At 44.3% G+C, this 20400-nt stretch overlaps 2 protein-coding genes across 5 annotated transcripts; one reads left to right on the top strand and one right to left on the bottom strand.

Annotated features, from left to right (window-relative positions):
• Positions 1-476: 476 nt before the first annotated feature.
• flot1a (flotillin 1a) lies at positions 477-8365 on the bottom strand. 4 transcript variants are annotated; one of them, XR_013078415.1, is made up of 14 exons: positions 8168-8330; positions 7617-7670; positions 7394-7469; positions 6792-6882; positions 6295-6438; positions 6013-6132; positions 5493-5588; positions 5085-5237; positions 4766-4947; positions 4529-4574; positions 4246-4383; positions 3968-4132; positions 3765-3840; positions 752-3559 (listed from the first exon to the last, which is right to left on the bottom strand). XR_013078415.1 is itself a non-coding variant. In XM_076754767.1 (13 exons), exons 2-13 carry the CDS (start codon positions 7657-7659, stop codon positions 3539-3541), a joined length of 1275 nt encoding a protein of 424 aa, XP_076610882.1. In that variant the 5' UTR covers positions 7660-7670; positions 8168-8365; the 3' UTR covers positions 477-3538. The 4 variants fall into 4 exon arrangements, 2 of the variants coding, with proteins under 2 accessions (XP_076610882.1, XP_076610881.1); XR_013078416.1 differs by having other exon boundaries at positions 3426-3559; positions 3765-3837; positions 8168-8306; XM_076754767.1 differs by lacking the exon at positions 3765-3840 and having other exon boundaries at positions 477-3559; positions 8168-8365.
• Positions 8366-9445: 1080 nt separating this feature from the next.
• On the top strand, positions 9446-17169 carry LOC143335253 (tubulin beta chain). Its single transcript, XM_076754539.1, has 5 exons — positions 9446-9574; positions 13118-13226; positions 14118-14228; positions 14656-14900; positions 15184-17169. Exons 1-5 carry the CDS (start codon positions 9518-9520, stop codon positions 15994-15996), a joined length of 1335 nt encoding a protein of 444 aa, XP_076610654.1. The 5' UTR covers positions 9446-9517; the 3' UTR covers positions 15997-17169.
• The last annotated feature ends 3231 nt before the right edge of the window (positions 17170-20400 follow it).

Raw genomic sequence — 20400 nt, 5'->3', positions numbered from 1 at the left:
TCTTATTTCCTGTACTTGTTCGGTTATCTCTAGCTAACTTGACACAACATCCATTCAGTGTCTTCCGGTTTGTTAATTATCCCGTCAGTGTACGGCGTTGAGTGCATCCTTACGATTATCAGTTTCTGTGCTGATTTTGGTCTTAAAATGGACGATATGACTGTGTTCCTCATCATAATACAGTTATTAAATTAATTTTAATAGCCACACTTCCAATCCACAATGTCCAATCACGACTATTCCATTTCTGTTTAGCCTATGCAGATTTTTATGTCTATCTTTACCATCAAGGCTGTGCTTAGACGATTGCTAATTTGAATCAATGGACAAATGAATAAAGATGCAAAAACAGCTACAAAACCACCAGGACACTTTGAGCAGGGCACTGATGCTGCACAGTGTAGGTGTCCATCAGATACCTGAAATCAACATAAATATTCTTTGGACGATCAGTTAAAGAAGAACCGTACAAATATTGAGGGGAAAAAAAGTTTACTAGGGCCCCATGATGCACGTGAGAGCTGTCCTTCATGGGGTCCCCATAAAAACATGATGCAGTTACAGATCAAAAGCAACACAACTTTCCCATTTATAAAACTAAAAACTGGAACAAAAATACAAAGACAAAAACATGCACAAATCAAATGTGTAAACAGAATCAAAACATGAGCAAAGTAAGTAACACAGCAGAATACAGGATATAATTATTCTGCTTTCAGGAACAGTGAAGGACTTAAGCAGTTTCCCTTTTGCAATTTAATGATAAAGTTTATTGTGTACAGGTTTCAAGAGCAACATTTTCCTAAAAACACAAATTTCCTAAAGTGCACAGACGGTACTTAAAAAGCAACAAAGTGGTACCTTCCATTTTGGCTAAACTTCACCAGCAAACTACAGCAGGAGTTCAAATAACACAGAAAACTCTACCAAACCCGACTATAGTCTAAACACATTGAACGGGAATCACTGGGGCTGCTGTTAGTAACAGTTAGAAGAGTTGTTAATGGTGACCTGTGAAGTTAACAGTACTACTGCATCAAATATCAAATATATACTTTAGAAATACATCTATAATCCCTATGTAGTGCCACTTCAGAGTATCATTACACTTAAAACATCCCATTAGAGAAGAACAAAGATCACATTTCTTTTTCTAAAGCTGACCAATAAGTAATTCCTCCTACTTTGGTAATCCCACAGTAATGGTCAGCATCCTGACTGAAAACATATGCATTTCCAAGTTTAAAGTACAGCTGAAGTGTGACAGGTATCGGGGCATGCACACAAACTAAAAATAAAATAAGAATACCTTCAGAAAACCATGTCAATGCATTCGGCTGTACCGTAATCAGCAGTGCAGGGAACACATTCACAGACAACTAGTGAGCCTTTTCGAATGAGTGTCATGGAGGACAAAGGAAGGACTGCAGTGCTTGTTGTGATTACGAGATTCTTAAATGTTTCAGTAGCTTTCATGCCAATACAAAACAGATACAGTGTCAACATCAAACGTTTCGAACACCCAGCCAGAGGTTACGGTGAGGTAGAGGGTGACAGCGTGACAGGGTTCGGGTGTAAGGCAAGTTGGAATACGTTTTAGGAACTAAGAGCTCCTAAACCTTCACTAGAATAACATTCTGCGTGGCTGATGCTTTGACTTTGAGATGAGAAATGACTAATTGACAACACAGGAGATGATTCCACGAGGCTGGAGGTGGACACGACGGACTGTTTGCTATTAACGTCAAATATCAAACCTTGAACATCTCTTTCCCTGAAGTACAAGCTGACATTCACCTAACAATTGCTAATCTAACCGACTGCTTAGCATCTCATTCATGAGCTTTCATTCAAAAAACAATGACACACAGTTGATCATTTCAACGCAGTTCTCTCATAGTGACACTGTGGTATTCCCACTGCTACAATAGAGGTTAAAGCTACACTTTACACCACATTCACCTTTAGTTTCACAGGCTCCACCTTTATGAGAGCTGCTACATAACCGGCCTTTGTAACACAAACGGCACCACTTTACTGAAGATATACGTTTAGTACAATGTATGTATTACAGGGCTGCACGGCGGCAAAGTCCCAAGGGAACCTGAACTCGCTGATCCAGGTCCAGGCTTCTGTTTTGGTCAAGATCTGTTTTGTTTAAGTGTCTTTAGGAATCGATAGATCCCTCTCAGTTCTGCAGCTGACCCTGACCTGTGACCCCAGTGTTAAGGACGGACAAAAAGAGGGGGATTAACTCACAGCGTCAGGTTAAGACAAAATCAAACTGCTTTTGATCCATTAGCAACTTTGATTTTGCTCAACGATGAACTTTCCTCGTAGCGTCGTAATACATACCCTCATTACAGTGAGCTTAACGGCAAATTGAGCCAAATCTCCTGAACTGCTGACACTGTATGCATTTGATAGAAGGAGCCGTAAGGTTTAAAGTGACCATCGCAGTGCTCTGATGCTAAATATAAAACTACCGATCAGATAATAAACACGTTTAATACAGAAGTGCTCAGTGTAGAACCTGAAGTCAGGGAAGACAGACTAAAGGTGTGTTAGGGTTAATGAACATGCATCACATTTGCTAATATTTTTACATTAAGTGTGGTACATGGCTGGTTTTCACTCTTTGATTGTTCCTTTATCATATTCCCTCAGCAAATGATTCCCTAAACTCCTCCAAATGTTAACAGTATTCACAAGGACAAGACTAGAAGACATCAGTAGACACAGCAGATGAAGACCACACGAAGAAAACTAAGACGGATTTCAAAAATATAAAACATATTAATGGTTTACAGATGGTATCACAATTTTAATTATCTGTTTGTTTGTGACCATCCATGACACCTTCAAAGACTTAAGGGCTGACCAGGTGACTACCCTGAAATCTGTCAGAAAATCATGAAGTGATGGCTTGGTCTAGTGTTGGACGATGTAATGTTAGTAGAATTAGTAAATGAGGGTTATACTTGTATTCAACTTTCATATTAAGATGCACTTAAGGTTTGGCAGCAAGGCAGTGCGCAGGCAGTTATGGAGGAGACATTAAAGGTCGTTAAACACATAAAAGATGTAAGACTGTTCGGACAGAGTGATGAAATGATAAAAGTACTGCATCCACAGACGCTGCTGTTGAAAACATGTGGCAAGTACTGTAATTTGAATGCTTTGTGTTTATGCTGAATGCAGTATCAGTGGACATAATGGAATAAATAACAACAGATAATTTAAAATAACAACTGTGACTGCAGCCAGAGGAGCTCAGCCCTTTAGCCCAGATGGAGCTGGACCAAAAAAAACAAACAAGGAAGACAGAAAAGAAAGCGAACGCCGTTTTCACAACACAGCGAAATGTCAACAGAGCTACAGAGCTACATGAGGGCGACAGCTTCACAGGTGATGAGAGACAGAAATAAGAGTCGAGGAAAGAGGCTGTTAGCGTTAGCAGACTCATGCAAAGAGTCCAGGCAGCTGACGAGACAGAGGGAGAGCAGATCTGCCTGGTGTCCAGCCTGGTTGATTGTCTTCAGCCGGTACAAGAGGTCACCTGCAGAGTGGAGCGAAAGAGAGGCTTTTCAGTTGATCACTTCTTCAATATCAACAAATGGCGACAAACACTAAAGCATTACCACTCATCTCTGCAGGTCTATGGAGTTTTTAAGCCCATTTATGGTCTCACTGCTCTGATCTACACTAGTCAGCACCAAGCAGCTGTTTTCAGCAAACAGTCTCAGATAAAACCTGTTTGCTACCTGTCCAACACCAGGAAAGCTGCTCCATGTTCAATCTATGGCCACGCCGCTGGAATCATATTCTGCTCAGGGTCTGCTGGACGTGTAAACAGGCAAATGTTTGCTGACACATTATCCATATGAGCTTACTAAGGTGATCAAATTAATATACTAGTAAATGCTGTGTGAGTGCACATGTGGCTGCAGGTGCATGAACGTGTTACCTGGGAGATGGAGACTCCGGTCAGCTTCTCCACCGCCTCCGGGAGGCGGGTCATGATGTCCAGCACCTCTCCTGACAGCTTGGCTGCGCCCACCTCCCCGCCTCCGCTGGACACCATGGTGACCTTGTTGGCTTCACACAGAGGCTTGCTGATCTGCTCTGCGATCTGGTGGAAGACAGAGATGACCAAGCGTTAAAACCGCAATCAGACCTTGACAAACTCAGATGAAACACGCGTGTTACTGGCTGTTTTGGACTGGAGAGTCTGTCGTCTCTCACCAGAGGCAGTTTGTCCAGCAGCATGTCCACCATGGCTCCATCCTTGTACTGCTGGAAGGCCTCCGCCTTCTTCGTCATCTGCTCCGCCTCAGCACGACCTCTGGCCTCAACTGCAAACGCCTGAGCCTCACCTTTAACCTGAAGACAAGAGGATGGGCTTACTTTACCAGAGAGCAGTCCCAAAAAAGGGAACATTCTTAGACTCATACATAAGAAGAAAGCTTGTGGGCGTAAGGCCTGAAGACAACGAGTCGGGATTCTGCTTCAGTGATCTGTGACTCACCCTGATGGACTCGGCTTCGGCCTCGGCCTCCATAATCAACTTAAGCCTGGACAGGGAGGGAGAAAGATGCAGAGTCACCCCAGCTACAAAACAACAGGGATTCAGGCTCTTGCCTTGGCGCACATTAACAAAGAAACTGTACTGCAAACAGTACGAAAGCTTGAAGACCGCCTACTCACAACATCACCCTATTGTTGTGGAAGAGCAGTAACAAGACAACAAACCCTTGCAACTCACCGCTGAGCCTCGGCCAGTTTCTCCAGGCGGTACCTCTCAGCGTCTGCAGGTTTCTTCACCTTGGCCTCCAGCTCCTTCTCCCTGCGGGTGATCTCCTGCTCCTGCAGCATGATCTGCTGCGCCCGCTCAACGACCTTTATCTGCATCTTCTCCTCCTCAATACGCTGCTTCGTCTTTGCTACCTGGAAAAGGGAGATGAGGTGTAAATGAGCACATGGAAGGCACTTACGCACAAACCCTGTCTCCAATTTTACTCTGCAAACATCCAACTCAGGGGTCAAATCATAACATTAGCCAGTTCTTCTTCACTGTTGTGCACCTGCAGCTGGTAGGCCATCTCTGACTCAGCCTTCTTAGTGTTGACCTCGATGTCATAGGCTGCCTTCTTCAGCTCATAGTCCCTCTGGGCCTTTGCCATGTCAATCTCATTCTTGTACTGAGCCGACACTTTCTCCTGCATCGCGTGGGCCTCCTGCAGAGGGGGGGGGGGAGGGAGGGAGGGAGAGGGAGGGAGAGAAGGAACAGAGAAATGAGGTGGAAATATGGATCAACAGGGACAACTCTTGAAAATGGGATAAACAGGATGACGATGCTAAAAATTAAGACCACAATTTAAATAAGCTCTGATGCTGCCTGGAGCGAAGAGGGTGTCTACAGTGAAATGAAGCACTTCATGGAAACATCATCTGAGTATTCTAGAGGATGAAGAGAGCATGACACAGCTCACCCTGATCACAGCATCTCTCTTGTTCTTGGCCTCTCCGATGCGAGCGTCTTTCTGAACCTGGGCCGTCCGAGCCTTCCCCAGTGAATGCAGATAATCCTGCACACAGAAGAAGAAAAGTTAGATGTATGATTTCATCCAAGATGCAGAGAATTCCTTTCACGAAGTGTGCACCTTGATGGTCTGTGTTATTTTTCTGTCTGCAGTTTTTATGTTTTTGGTAACCGCTACCTGAGCCGAACTTCTAGTTAGCTTAGTTAGCAGTTCAGCTAGTGGTCCTGTTAGCTGACTCAGCATGCTAACTTCAGCAGATATCTCTGTAACACAATGCATAGATGTCTTTGACATAACATCAGAACTGTGATTTCTTCACGTTTTGTTCATAACTTTTGTTCATTTTTGTGTTTTAAACCAAAATTCTTACACATTGAACCTTTAAATACACATCAAACAGAAATTATTGTTGAGAAGTATATAGAATTTTCAACTTCTGAGGAGTCGTTATCTGAAGATATGTGGTTACCTGGTCGTCGTGAACATCTTTGAGTGTGTAGCTGACCACGCTGATGCCCATGTTGACCAGGTCGGAGGAAGCCACCTTGAAAACCTGCTCTGAGAACTTCTTTCGGTCCTTGTAGATCTCCTGTGAGAGGAAGATAGAGCGGTTTTACAAGTTCAGCCCAATTATTAGCACCAGTATCTGATGTCAGCTAACCTTTACAGTGAGGAAAGCACTGTGACATAAACAGGCCTTTAACATGAACCCTTTCCAGTAAACCGAACACTGAAAACATCAGATCCTTACCTCAACAGTGAGGTGGGCGATGATGGCCCGCTGGTGTCCCTCCAGCGTCTCCAAGGCGATCTGAGCGATCTCGGGCTCCGACTTGCCCATGAACATCTGGCAGGCTGCAGCCAGCATCTGTTTATTCTGACCCTGGATCTTCATCTGTGGGAGAACGGCAACTCGTTTATTATTCAGAGAAACACTGAGTGACTGACTCTGCGTGGCCACAACTAATTAACTGTGCTCCAATATTAAAAAAATCATATGAGGTGAGAAATCTGTGGTCAAATATGGCTGAAACTCAGCTTTGCTTGGTAAATGCTGCACACTCAGAGAGGTGGAGGAGCCACGATGGGCCGTGAGCAGATACACGACCTTCCAGCTGCATCTACATTAAACATCTCAGCAGTGTTAAGTTGCCAGCTGACGGTTGGTTTCCTCACAGAAACACTTTGTCTATTAGCCTACACCTGGCCCCCTGAGCGAAAACCTCCTCAGCAGTGATGCTCACTGACCTGAGCTATCCCCGTTACAGATATGGGCACCCCGTGGCGAGTGTAGACTTTATCACTCTTGACATTCAGAGTGAGAGTGTTCAGGGAAATCCTGGAGAGAGGCAGGGTAAAACAGAAAGGACACAACGGTCATTGATTGGTTACCCACTGCTCTGATGGTATAAATCAACATAATGTCATTTCTGGTTTGTAGTCAGCTACACACTCGGACAAACAAAACAATAAGTCTCGTGGCAAATGATGGGCTGACATGAAGCTGCACTGGAAGATCCAAACGTGTCCCAACACGCAGGCCAAGTATGTTTAATTTGACAAGGAGACGGAACTCTACCTGCTCTTGTGAGGTAAGCGGCGGTTTACATACAATCATCAAACACAACATAATCATTTTCATTTGGTAAAGAGGTGGAAGACGTCCACTGTTTTTAATCTGTGTCCATCAGTCATCCTAGATCTTTAACTGCACATTTGGTCATCATATTTTCAGGATTTATCTCCTTTTTACTACCTTTTCACTGCCTTTTACCATCTTTCCACGTCTTCCCAAGTGCTAAAAACATTAAATGCAAATGAAGGCGTTAATATTCTTGACATCTGCCGACCTCTGTATCTGCTGAATGCACGGGATGACGAACACTCGGCCTCCAGCTATCATCAGCGGGGGAGACCGACAGAAGCCTGGGAGGGACGAGAGATATGAAGAAAATAATCCACTGCTATTATCTAAACACTGTTAAATATTTCCAGATATTTGGGGCATCTTACAGGTATGATATATCACAGGTATGACAATCATTTTGAAGGGCTACTTGACCATCATTTTACCTGACACCACCATCGCCTCGTTGGGACCACAGGTGTAGAACATGTTTACTGACCCTGGAAAGCAAAGACAGCAGTAACACATGAGAGCAGTCACTGCTAAAGCCCACCTCAACACGCCAGTCATTAAAGGAATTATTGTGGCATCGATGTGGGATAAGCACCTCACTTCTGCCATATATACACGTTTTATCATCTTATTTCCAAAATGAAGGTCTGTAAATACCAGTAACAGTTCATGCTGAAACACTATGGCTCCCATAATTAAAGAGGAGGGAGGGGTCGTGATGGGGACCAGACAGCAGACCAGCAGGGCCAAAATCTAATTTACGCAAATGCTGCGCAGCAAAATCCGCAAGAGGAGCCGTACTTTTAACAGAAAACCCGCACATGAGAGCGATTTTCCACGAAATCTTTAACAAATCAGTGTAACCTTACTCTGTGCTAATTGCTAGATGCTAGCAGTTTACCCATTAACTCCATCAATTTGACACACATTTGTGTTCACATCGAGAATGGATGAGGACAGACGCGCAGGGCTGTCACACACTTACCGGTTAGTAAATAAACGATGTGCTTCAGGCGGAGTAGGGTGGGAATAAAGGGATAAGTAGCGGTCTGTGGTTAAAAATAATGTAACCGTATCCCAAGTGACGGTTTACCGTTTTAGACACCAGCTGATGAACGACGGTGCGGCCAGAAAACACAACACAACCTGCAGCCGAGCGGCGACAGAGCCCATCAGTCAAACTGTGCGAGGCCGCCATCTAGTGGCGTGGTGGTTAACTGTCACCTGAGGGTCACCTGCGGGGGCGCGGGCCCGTTAAAGCGTCCATGAGGTTTCGAGAGGTACCATGCAATTAAATGTGCTCTAATGCAGTCAGTGTCTTCAAATCTATCGCAAACTATTATTGTAGTTTTACTTTATTATCAATATTTATATGAGTATTAAGATAAGAAATGATAAGATAAAACTTTATCAGTCCCACGATGGGGGAAATTAAATTGTTACAGTCAGCAAAGAATAAAAGAGAGACAGAGAAACATCAAAAAGACAATAAAAGGGGGATGCAGTATAGAAAATAAAATTTAACTACATATATGTACATTATATACAAGAGTATAAGAAGACTGTTGCATGAAAACTACAGTTATCATATTGATCAGGACATGAGTCAGATATGGATTGTAAGTGCAGTGTTTGTGCTATTGCACACACACACACACACACACACACACACACACACACACACACGCATAGTCTTTTTTCTTCTTTCTGTATGTCTCCTTTTTATTTTTGCTGTCTGGAAGCATTTAATTTCTACAGAAAACGATGATGAACGAATACAATATGAATACACTCAGTTATTATTTTAAGCACACAAGAACTCTCAGATCTTTAAAATACCTTCCAGTGAATGATGAGTTTAGAAACTTAGCTTCATATTTATACAGGATCATCTTGTATTTATGTTTATTTATGGGTCGACAATCAAGTCATTTTTTAAGCTGTGCTGATTAATAATAACCTTCTTAAGTCACAGCTGTTTAAGTCACAGCCTCAGCTCTGGTCGGTTAAGCTCCTCTCTCTTCTGCTGTGTTCCGCTAGCTTTCATTCCGGTTACTGAGCCTCCAACGGGGCAGTGATGACAAACACGGCACTCCCTCTCCTCTTCCGGTCCTTGCCTTTGAGACAAGGAAACCCCTCTAAATAACCCTTTTAACCAATCAGAACCGTGGCTAATGCGACAGTAGCCAATGATCAGCGTGATGAACGCTTTAGTCCCGCCTGCAGCTCTGAGCGGCGCTCAGCCTCTTCAGCCCTGCTTTCAGTCTGCCTGAGATCAGACAGCGGATCGAGACCAGCGCGCATCGCCTCCACACACCACCGACTGACATCCATCATGAGGGAAATCGTGCACATCCAGGCCGGCCAGTGCGGGAACCAGATTGGTGCTAAGGTAAGAAGAATGAGTGGGAACAAATGAACTTTTTGTTGTTAACAAGTAGTTTATTCCTCTTTTTTTGGGCACTTTTGTTAAGCTTTCTTTATTTCTTCAACTTTTTAACGAGGCCTTTCTTTTGTTTTTCAGAAAGTGCTTAATTTTAATTAAAATGCTAAAGTCAGTTGCTTGGTTTTTGTCTCTTGCGAAACGAAGTACAGAACAAAAGATTTTTTTGGCATAAAGATGTAACAGGCCCAGACATCATGCAGCTCTATTGTTTTCACTCCTGCCTTCTGTTTCAAAGGCTGTTAACCATTTAAGATGAGCAGAACTTAAAGTTTGTCTAACATGTCTGATTTTTTTAATTTTTATTTTACCCAAACTTCTTACCCAAACGTATGTTTTGTATTTGTAGAATACATTTGACAAAGTTAATGCACAAAGATATCAGCAAAACTATGAAGTAACATTTGAGTCAAAATAGAAATTCAGTAGAGCTTTATCAATGGATGAGAGAACACTCAAATTATCATGAGATGGATACGAAGTGCCAGACAGGACCAAAATATCTTAGAGATGGGTCATAGAAGTGCCACAAAGTACAGGAAGGTGTACCCAAACACACTTGTAGTCCAACAAAAGAATCTGTGTAAGCAAGTGTGTATTTGTCAGACTATAGGAAGCGATGCAAAAACTAATACATCAGAGAGCAGCAGTGATTTCTGGGATAACCAAACAGTGATCTCAGAGCGTTCTTGCATATGAACACAGTAACAATTCACACATTTGGGACTGTTGACAAAACAGCGACTCGGGTCATTGATCCGTGATTAACGGAGCTGACCGGACTCGAGCAGACGCTCGGGGCCAGCTGCTGTCTCAGCCGCCTGCAGAGCCGGACGCTTTGTCGCCGAGAAAAGGGAGAGGAAACAAACAAGAGGGTGAAAAGAAAGGAGAAATTTGCTGAGGCAGAGGAGAGGAATGCAGCAGGAGGGGTTGAAGGGGACCAGATAACAAGTGTGTCAGTGTCTGCTTTCAAAGCACAGAAGAGGCCTTTAAATGGCTGCTTTGCCAGCCAGTGCATCACATGCACGGGCCCCGGGCCCCAAACCACCAGTGACCCTGAAAACCTTGTTTACATGTGAGTGAAGAGTGGTTATCTGCAAAATCAGTCTTTTCTTTTTTAGCAGCATTTTTAATTTATTTTTCGATGAGGTGCTTTAAACGTCACGAGGCGTTTCCACACTTCAGTCCTCAGAGATCCACCGTCAGCCAATCAGAGCTGCACGATTCATTGACGAGTCCATCAAAGGAAGTTAATCTGCAGCTATTTTCAGAATCAGTTTATTGTGTTTTCCCAAAAATGCCAAACCTTTGCTTGTTTCAACTTCTCAAATGTGCATATTTGATTTTTTTATTTAGAATTATGAAATTATTAATGGGCTTTGAGAAGTCTTTGAAATATGAGAACGTATTTGGACTGTTGGTTGATTTTGACCAGTTTTCACGATTTCTGACATTTTGTAGGCTAAAGGATGAGTTGACTGCTCAAGAAGATAATCTTTGAATCAAACTTGCAGCCTTAGAGTGAACCAGTGTTTCGGCTGGATGTACAGTGGAACCTGTTAAATCAACCAGTCATCAAGGACCAAAAAAGATTCTATATATTGTTTATGTGTTTCTCTGAGTGTGAGTGTAGCTCAGGTGTGTCACGTTGTCACTCAGAAACTGGCTGTTGAGTCCTTCGCAGATGAAAAACAGTCTGGTGGTTTGGAGGATCTGAATCCAGCAGACTTGCTCTGAGGTTCTTGGCTGGACGACAAGAGGCGAGGCAGCAACATATGGGGTGACTCTGCCTCCACGGCTCAATGGCCCTGATCAGTGAAGACAAGTGTATTTACAGAGGATTTGGTCAGACTGAGGTCATCCTCATTGCACAATGGATTAACTTTGCCTGAACTCCCTCACTTACCCGATCTGGATCCAACTGAAATCTGCTCAGGTCTGTTATGTGGCGGCCCAGTAAAGTCAAGGTGTTTCCTCTCCAAAACTGCTTGACTAAACTTACCAGCCTTTTGCCATGGTGATCACAGGGGGTGAATTCAGGGACAGCCGAAGACGGTGAGGAGACAGCAGTGAGGATTTAAAGGACTTCTTGCCCACCAGTGTCTCGTTCCCTCTCCCTCGCACATGCACAGCCGCCCTCGCCCTGCTTATCTCACCCTCTCTCTCTTAAACACACACTGTCCGCGGCTCAGATTAGGGTCAGCTGACTGAGCCGCTGTGACAGTCGGCTCCCGTCTTAACTGAGTTTGGCGTTAACGTCTCAGCCTGCAGAAAGGAGGCCGACTGAATTCTCTGAGAACGCTCTGAGCTCGCCGACCCCCCGCCCGCGAACGCACCGAGGCGTCTTCACACTCAGAAGCTGTGGAGGTGGTGTGGCGGCCTCAGTTTGTGTTGATGCGTGTGATTTCCCCAAACCAGCAAATCCAGGTGGGGATCAGTAAACAGCGTGCTGCCTTCCTATAAAAATAAATAAACCACAGCTAAAATGCCAACGTTGTGTTGAAGACAAGAATATCTTGTGACTTCTAATTAACACATCAGATTAGCCCTGATTGCCCAAAGGATTTTCTGATGTTGGTTCAGAGACAGAAGTGCAAATTCTTCTCTTTCATGCGAAGAAAACCAGACTCACTTCTTCCTCCATTTTTGCTGCTTTGCCATAAGACAGACCGCTGGCTCGGTGCGTCACGTGACGATATGACGTTATGTTACATCTGAGAAAGTGTCCTAACATTTTAATCAAAGTGATGAACGCATTAATTGAGAAATGAATTCCCACATTAATCCACATTGAAGACTCTTGTTGCTGTGGTTCCAGTACTCTCTCTTCTTCGCTTTGTTTGTGACACAGTTATCCGGGTTTTCACTCTGCCCCCAGCACTTCCTCCTTTTGTTGTCTCAAACCTTTAAAATTATCTTTGTTTTGCTCTGTGTTGGTCATTTTCCCAAGAGCGGAAGCAGAAAAACTTGATGAGACTTGAATATAATCAGGGTCATTTCTGTATTTTTCGGACAGACATTATACAGATGTGGTTCATTTGTAAATCTGGTGGAATATTTACATCTTCAGTGAAACAGAGCTGCTTCTCGGCTGTTTTCTGCTGCCTGCTTTGACCAAATCCAAAGAAAGAAACAGCATTTTCTTTACAGGACATGTTGCTTTTTTAGCTGATCCTGTGACTGAAAGAGGTGATCAGACGCTGGCCTGTTGCTGGGAAGCACAGACAGAAGGCTGATTGTAGACCACTCTCTTCTCTCCTTGGTAAACTAGCTTTCAGTTCTGGTCTTAATCAGCACACAAGGCGCCTTTTTTCTGAGGCGTTCCAGACCACTGACTGAGTACATTTATCAGAATTAAAGCTATAAATGGAAGTTTCAGGCCCAGGGGAGGATTGATTACTCATCAGATATGTTTTAATAGCAGTGCCACATTCATCACAGTCCATAGCTTCTGCCCTGATCATGTGCTGGCTCGTGTGTTTGTGTGTTCAGTTCTGGGAGGTGATCAGCGACGAGCACGGCATCGACCCGACGGGAACCTACCACGGAGACAGCGACTTGCAGCTGGACAGGATCAGCGTGTATTACAACGAGGCCACTGGTGAGCACATCCTGACACATCCTGAGGTCTGAGATGAGACGTCCCCCCTGTGGACAGATATATTCACTGCAGCTGCAAGGAACGAGGAGCGGGGAAGAAGCACAGCTGCTTTTAAACAAGCACATGCTGGTGTTGCACATGCTGAAAATTACAGATGTGCACATGTGTGACATGTCTTCACCTGTTCACTCAATGAGATTCAGTGTGAGAGCCACGCTGCCTTAAAGAGCCACCGACACTGACACTCATTCGGAGAAACTGTATTTGATATTCATGATTAGCTGTGTAGCTCTGCATACACCAGAGTGCACCGTGCTGTTAATACAAAAACATTCGATGGTTTAGTTTCACCTGATATGACCCGAGAGTTTAAGGTATGAGAAGTCTACGTTCTGAAAATGAGTGAAATAATGCTGTGAGATGGATTAAATAGTCTGAAAACACGATATGTGGCTGCTCAATTTGGCCACAACATATCACAAAATGTTAACCTTATGGAGATTTGACAGCTTCCTCCTGGAGTCTGAAAGTGTTTGACTCCACCCTGTGGCCGCAGATGATGCTGCACCCGTGTGCCTGCTGGTGCTGAACTGAAGTCCAGCAGCAACCGAATGAGACGCTCACAGCGTTCTTACCTGTAAATAACTGCACAAAGTGAGAATATTTGTCAGAAACCCCAGTTGAATAAGGGTCAGTGGACATGATGAGGACAATACAGCCCACATTGTAGCACCACACAGAGAGACTCAGCTCTCTCTTAGTGTTTATGCAAAATACCAACTTTTATTAAATTTGTCCGTACATTTCGACTTTTTTCTACTTTGGTTTTGTGGCTGTGACGCCTTGCTTCTTAAAGCGCTGAGCCGACGTGGTGTCTTTGTCTGTGTGCAGGTGGGAAATATGTGCCCAGAGCCATCCTCGTCGACCTGGAACCAGGCACCATGGACTCGGTCCGCTCGGGACCCTTTGGGCAAATCTTCAGACCTGACAACTTTGTCTTTGGTAAGAATACTTCCACTGGGGAAGAGTCTTTAAAGTGGTCTCATTTAACAAAGGTCAGAGGTCACAGCGAGATACAAAACCGCAGTCATGGAGCTTGAACATCTTGCTTGAGGACACTTGGAAGTCTGATGCTCTAAGGATTTGGCCTCCAGGTGAAGGATAAACTCTCGGTGTCCCTTTTGCCCAATTTTGTGGTTTTAATCACGTCTTTTCCATTTGACAAATAGAACTCAACTGATTTTCCTGTGTGGCACAGACAAGCTCACTCCCACCATAAAATCCCAGTCCCTCAGATCAGCTTCAAAAAAGATCTTCTGTTTGTTATTCCTGCATCTAAACATTAATCATCAAAATGGAAGCAGTGTTTTTAAGCACTGGTTCTCGTGGCAGGGAAGAAGAGATACTAGCCTCTTTTTTTATTGCCCAGGTCAAAGTGGAGCAGGAAACAACTGGGCCAAAGGTCACTACACAGAGGGGGCAGAGCTGGTGGACTCTGTCCTCGATGTGGTGAGAAAAGAGGCTGAGAGCTGCGAGTGTCTGCAAGGTTTCCAGCTCACGCACTCCCTGGGAGGAGGCACCGGCTCTGGCATGGGCACCCTGCTCATCAGCAAGATCCGGGAGGAGTATCCTGACCGCATCATGAACACCTTCAGTGTGGTGCCCTCTCCCAAGGTAACTCAGAAAACATCGTCCCACTGTGTCCAGTAAAAATAAAAGAATTTGTTCATGTGCCTTTGCAAATTAGGGCTGTCTCTTTGCACAATGTCTCTGTGCATTAAGTCCATAAGACTGCAAACCAGTACAGGACACATGCTACATGTATGTTATCTATGTCTTTTAAAAGATCTACATACCTGTAAGTTACATAATTAACAAACAAAATGACATCCTTGTGCCATGTTGTTGGATTATTGCTCCAAAAACACCCGTTTGTTCTTTGTCTCTTTGTCTTCAGGTATCAGACACGGTGGTCGAGCCGTACAATGCCACGCTGTCAGTCCACCAGCTGGTGGAGAACACAGATGAGACCTACTGCATTGACAATGAAGCCCTTTATGACATCTGTTTCCGCACTCTCAAACTCACCACGCCCACCTACGGTGACCTAAACCACCTGGTTTCAGCCACCATGAGCGGAGTGACCACTTGTCTGCGCTTCCCCGGCCAGCTTAACGCTGATCTGAGGAAACTGGCTGTCAACATGGTTCCCTTCCCTCGACTCCACTTCTTCATGCCGGGCTTTGCCCCTCTGACCAGCAGGGGGAGTCAGCAGTACCGCGCCCTGACGGTACCCGAGCTCACCCAGCAAGTGTTTGATGCCAAAAACATGATGGCGGCATGCGACCCTCGCCATGGACGCTACCTGACGGTGGCTGCTGTGTTCCGTGGCCGCATGTCCATGAAGGAGGTGGATGAGCAGATGCTGAACGTCCAAAACAAGAACAGCAGCTACTTTGTGGAGTGGATCCCCAACAACGTCAAGACGGCCGTCTGCGACATTCCGCCACGTGGCCTTAAGATGGCCGTCACCTTCATCGGCAACAGCACAGCCATCCAGGAGCTGTTCAAACGCATCTCTGAGCAGTTCACCGCCATGTTCCGCCGGAAGGCCTTCCTCCACTGGTACACCGGAGAGGGCATGGACGAGATGGAGTTCACTGAGGCGGAGAGCAACATGAATGACCTGGTGTCCGAGTACCAGCAGTACCAGGACGCCACGGCTGAGGAGGAGGGGGAGTTTGAGGAAGAAGTGGAAGAGGATGCCTAAAAAAGTAACAAACGACGCAACAAGTGCTGAAGATCGAGGAAGTTGCTAACCAAAAAGAAAAAACAAATCTCATAAAATGTGAACAGAATAAGTATTTTGTAAGAATTGAAGGCACGTAGCAGAACCGATAAGGAAGGCCGGTTAGAGAAGCAGGGGGGTCCGAACTGGCGAGTGGAGGCATAGAAACAATGGCAAGAAATGAGAAAGAGGACGTGAAAGAGGCAGGCTGAGAATTCATTCATTCAAACCAAACTCGTGCCATGCTTTGCAGCTTGTTGTGACGCCATGTGGGCCGGTTTTACCAAGACGAGCCTCGCAGAATCTTTTTACACTCACATCTTTTTGCAAATGTACAAATCATCAAAAGCACTTCTCACATTCACTTCCATCACGTACTGTCTTGTACTGTTTCCCAGAAATTAAGAAGGAATACTGGGAAAAAGCTTTGCACTGTAAAGCTAATTCTACCACCAACAAATGTTATGCTAAACGCTAAAATTACTGATTTAAAATGTAGTTTTGCACCAAGCCAAGAACCTTGAAAGTAAAGCTTCAGAAATAGCTTTTTGTCAGCTTTCAGGACCCAGAGATAAATGTAAACCTCTCCGTTCCTGTTCAGCACTGGACTTCTTTCTCACATTGTCCTCATGGAGTAAACCTGCATCACTACTAAGTGAACGTGTTGTCAGTCACCATCTCTGCCGTTAGAGTCATTAGGTGGCGTCTGGTGTTCATATCTCACTACACATTTAGCACAGTGACAATTTCCAGAGTTTTTCTCAATCCACAGAAAATGTTCAGTTCAGCAGCTCAGCCTCTGATGCTTGTACGTGTTTGACGGGACAGTGAGTCATTTTAACACTTTATTTCATTCATAATCGTTAAGGCTTCTAGAAACGCGTGAAATGTACGGGAAAAACATCAGTCTGTGCTTTTATATGTCATCTGGAAAATGTTTTGTCTTGTGAAGAAGTGCACAATTTAACATTCTGGTAAATGTTCACATCACACAGATGTCGTCTGTGGTCAGCATGTGATCCTCTGCACGCTGTCTTTGTCTGTGTGTGCTTTACTGGTTGTTAGGACCTTAATTCCTGTGGAACAGTTTTACTTGGGATCCCAGTGACTGTGAAACTTTTGTCAGAAATAAAAAAGCATTTGTAGGAAAAAAAATACGCTTGCAGTGTTGGTTGTTATTGATGAACTTCTTCAAGTGTGATTGAAACCACTTTTCAGAAAACGACACCAAAGATGAGACTGAGAATCAAAGTGACTTTACTGCTGCTGATTGTGCCAACATACTCTAACACTTCAGTCCTTAAACTGAATTTTATGGTGTTTTGCAAATAAAGATTGCACAGCACTGAAAACCATCTATGCAGTTCATTTCGAAAAACCCATTATCTTAATACCTGCTAACCAGCAGAACTTCAGTCTGAGCCACATCTACAGCTATGCAGCAAATAACAAGAAAAGAAACATTTTAAAACAGAAAAGTCATTTTCAATGGATTTATTTCCCCCTTATTTGTATTTTATTGTTGTTTTTATCATAGGTTTTTTTTTGGTTTGTTTTTTTTTTGGATGTGGGAGGAATCCAGATCACTAATTTTCATTTTTTGTGCTCATGCTTACATTTGTTTGTTCTGTAATGAGAACTTTTTAGTCTGCAACAGTTTGGCTGCAAAATGTCGGAGAATGTGTTCGCTAAATATTTGTGGTTGAACAAAAAAGTCACTCTAGAATGTCTTGCAGGACAAGTAAATAATTTTTTCCCCTGTCTGTATTGAAACAGTTTAAAGTGTAGGCACAAAAGGCGAGGTTTAGAACAACCAGAGCCAAAGAGCATGATTACCTCTCCTTAAAATAGCTGAAAATAGGTAAATAATACAAATGAATGATGAAATAATCCTTCAGTGAGTTTTGAAATAAAAAGTGGGTAAATAATATAAAACAACCATGACATGTCATTTGGTTTAACTTAAAACCGAATTCAAAATAAATGAATGAGACTGAGACCAAAATTCAGGACCCTGGACAGCAGCAGCTCGGAGGACTGGGACACATTCAGGACCCTGGACAGCAGCAGCTCGGAGGACTGGGACACATTCAGGACCCTGGACAGAGGCAGCTCAGAGGACTGGGACACATTCAGGACCCTGGACAGAGGCAGCTGACACGATGACTGCACTGCCGCTGATTCAGCCGACATGAAATACTCTTAACCTTCATCCCTAAAACTGAATTTTGTACTGAAAACCATCCATCAAGTTCATTGGTAACAACCCATTATTACCTGCCAACCAGCAGAACTTTAGTCTGAGTTATACATCTACAGCTATGCAGCAAATAACAAGAAAAGAAACATGTTAATTACATTTAAATCAATGTCGGAATTTATTTAAACATGGGAGAAACCGAAGCACTCGGGGTAAACCCCCCCCCCCCCCCCCCCCCCCCCCGAAGTCCAGCGATGGTTACTGTGCTTACTTCGTGGTCTTTTTGGGCTTCGGGAGGCTCTTAATTACGCTGTCAACCATGTATTCGTTCATGATTTCATCCTCTAACAGCATATACCTTCTCACTAACCCTGGAGTGTTCATCTTCTTGCACAGGTCCTTGTAGGCCTCCTCGGCGATCCGCTCAAAGTGGGGAGGCTTTGGCTTGACGGTGAAGCCACACTCCGCGATCTTTGCCGAGAGCGTCGCTTTCAGTGCCAGCGTGAGGGCTCTGATCTTATCATGCGGCGGCCTAAACGATGTGTTTCTCATAATCCGCTCAACCATTGCTGTCGCCATCATGGTGAAAGCAAGGTCGTCCCACCCTCCACCAGGCTGTGATGTGGCCTGACGTGGAAGTTCCTCAGCTTCATCACTGACAGCTGTCTCGTCAGTGACGGAGGCTGGCGCGTGACCCTCCGTGAGCGCGGGCAGATCTACCAGGAGTTCCTGAATCTGCTCCAGAGCAGCACTCACGGGGTCCCTCTTCCTTTCATGCTCCTGTGCCTGCTGGTTGAGCCAGTTCAGCATCAGCTCCATGAAAGTGTTCACCTTTATCTGAACCTCGACCAAAATGTGCTCTTTGCGCTCTTGTTTTGGATTTAGATGGCGCAAAGTTGCCTTTTCCAGCCGGTGAGCCATGACTTTGTGCTTGTCGTTGATGATGTCGATGGCAGTTTTCTGGTAGAGGCACACGTTGTCTGTGGCCTTCCTTTTCTTCCGACCTTCCTGTTGTGGGATCATGTCCTCCATATTCCAATCCAACACGTCAAGCAGCTGCTTCAGTGAGGACGACTCTTCAGATTGTTGGAAGCAGTCGAATTTCTTCCTCAGTTGTGCCACGGAGTTCATGAAGGACTTTCTGGCAAATTTGCGGAAAAAACATGCCATGATTTCATTTCCCACCCTTTTCCAGCAGGATGTTTTGCCGGACTCTGCCTCTGATTTGGCGAACATTTTCTGCTTTTGCTCGTCCATGACAACTCGTACGATCTCAGACGCCGCATCGCCGAAATCCTTCCAGTCCCTGATCCTCAGCAGGTTGTTTTCCTCTTCTGTGAAGTCCTCATTCACGGCAATGAAGTCCTTCACCTGGTTCGCCAGGATCGTCCTGACTGCTTCGGTGGTTTTATCTACGAAGCTATTGCCAGAGGAAGCTTCTCCTGCGTCGACCCCTGTCAGAGGAATGACGGGGGTCATGGTATCTGTTTTAAGAGTCTTTGTTCCCGCCATTGGAGCGATGTGAATGTTTTCTAAAAACGGAATTAAATTAAACTCAGTACTAATGTGAAAGCTTTCAAGCTTGTCGCAAACCAACTGTGTTCGTGTCCTGAATGTTTTCTGAAAACTCTGAACGAAACTTTGGAACTTTGGAATTCTAAGTTTGAACAAAACAAAACAAAACAAAACAAAACAAAACAAAAGGGGGGGCTAAACCCCGCCCCCTAACAACGACTGTCCAATAGTAATTTAGCAACCGTAACTAATTTCCCCTCGCGGGACAAATAAAGGAATATGGAATTGAATCGTAAAGGCACGGCAGGACGACGGAAAGTCAAATACGCACACGCACCAAAGTTTTATCACCAATAGAAGAAAAATATCTGACTGTGGGACTTTCCGGGAGGACAAAGATGTTTAATGGAATCTGAAGACTTTATGTGATCAAAATCCAGAAAACTGGACGCTGACTCAGTTCAGAGGACAGTGACATGTCTCTCCAGAAGGGGGCGGTATAGGGACATGTAAAGAAGACAGACGCTCTTAATTTCCTCATTCCTCACTGTTTGATAATATCCGTGTATGATTTTTATGTATTATATACATTTTTTTTCGTCATTCACAGTACTTTTCGAGTAGCAAATGGAAAAATAAAGACTATCTCCAGGCAAACATTTCCAAGTGAT

Source organism: Chaetodon auriga, chromosome 17, assembly GCF_051107435.1.
Source record: "Chaetodon auriga isolate fChaAug3 chromosome 17, fChaAug3.hap1, whole genome shotgun sequence".
Taxonomy (NCBI): Eukaryota; Metazoa; Chordata; class Actinopteri; order Chaetodontiformes; family Chaetodontidae; genus Chaetodon; species Chaetodon auriga.
This window is presented reverse-complemented; position numbering and strand designations above follow the sequence as displayed.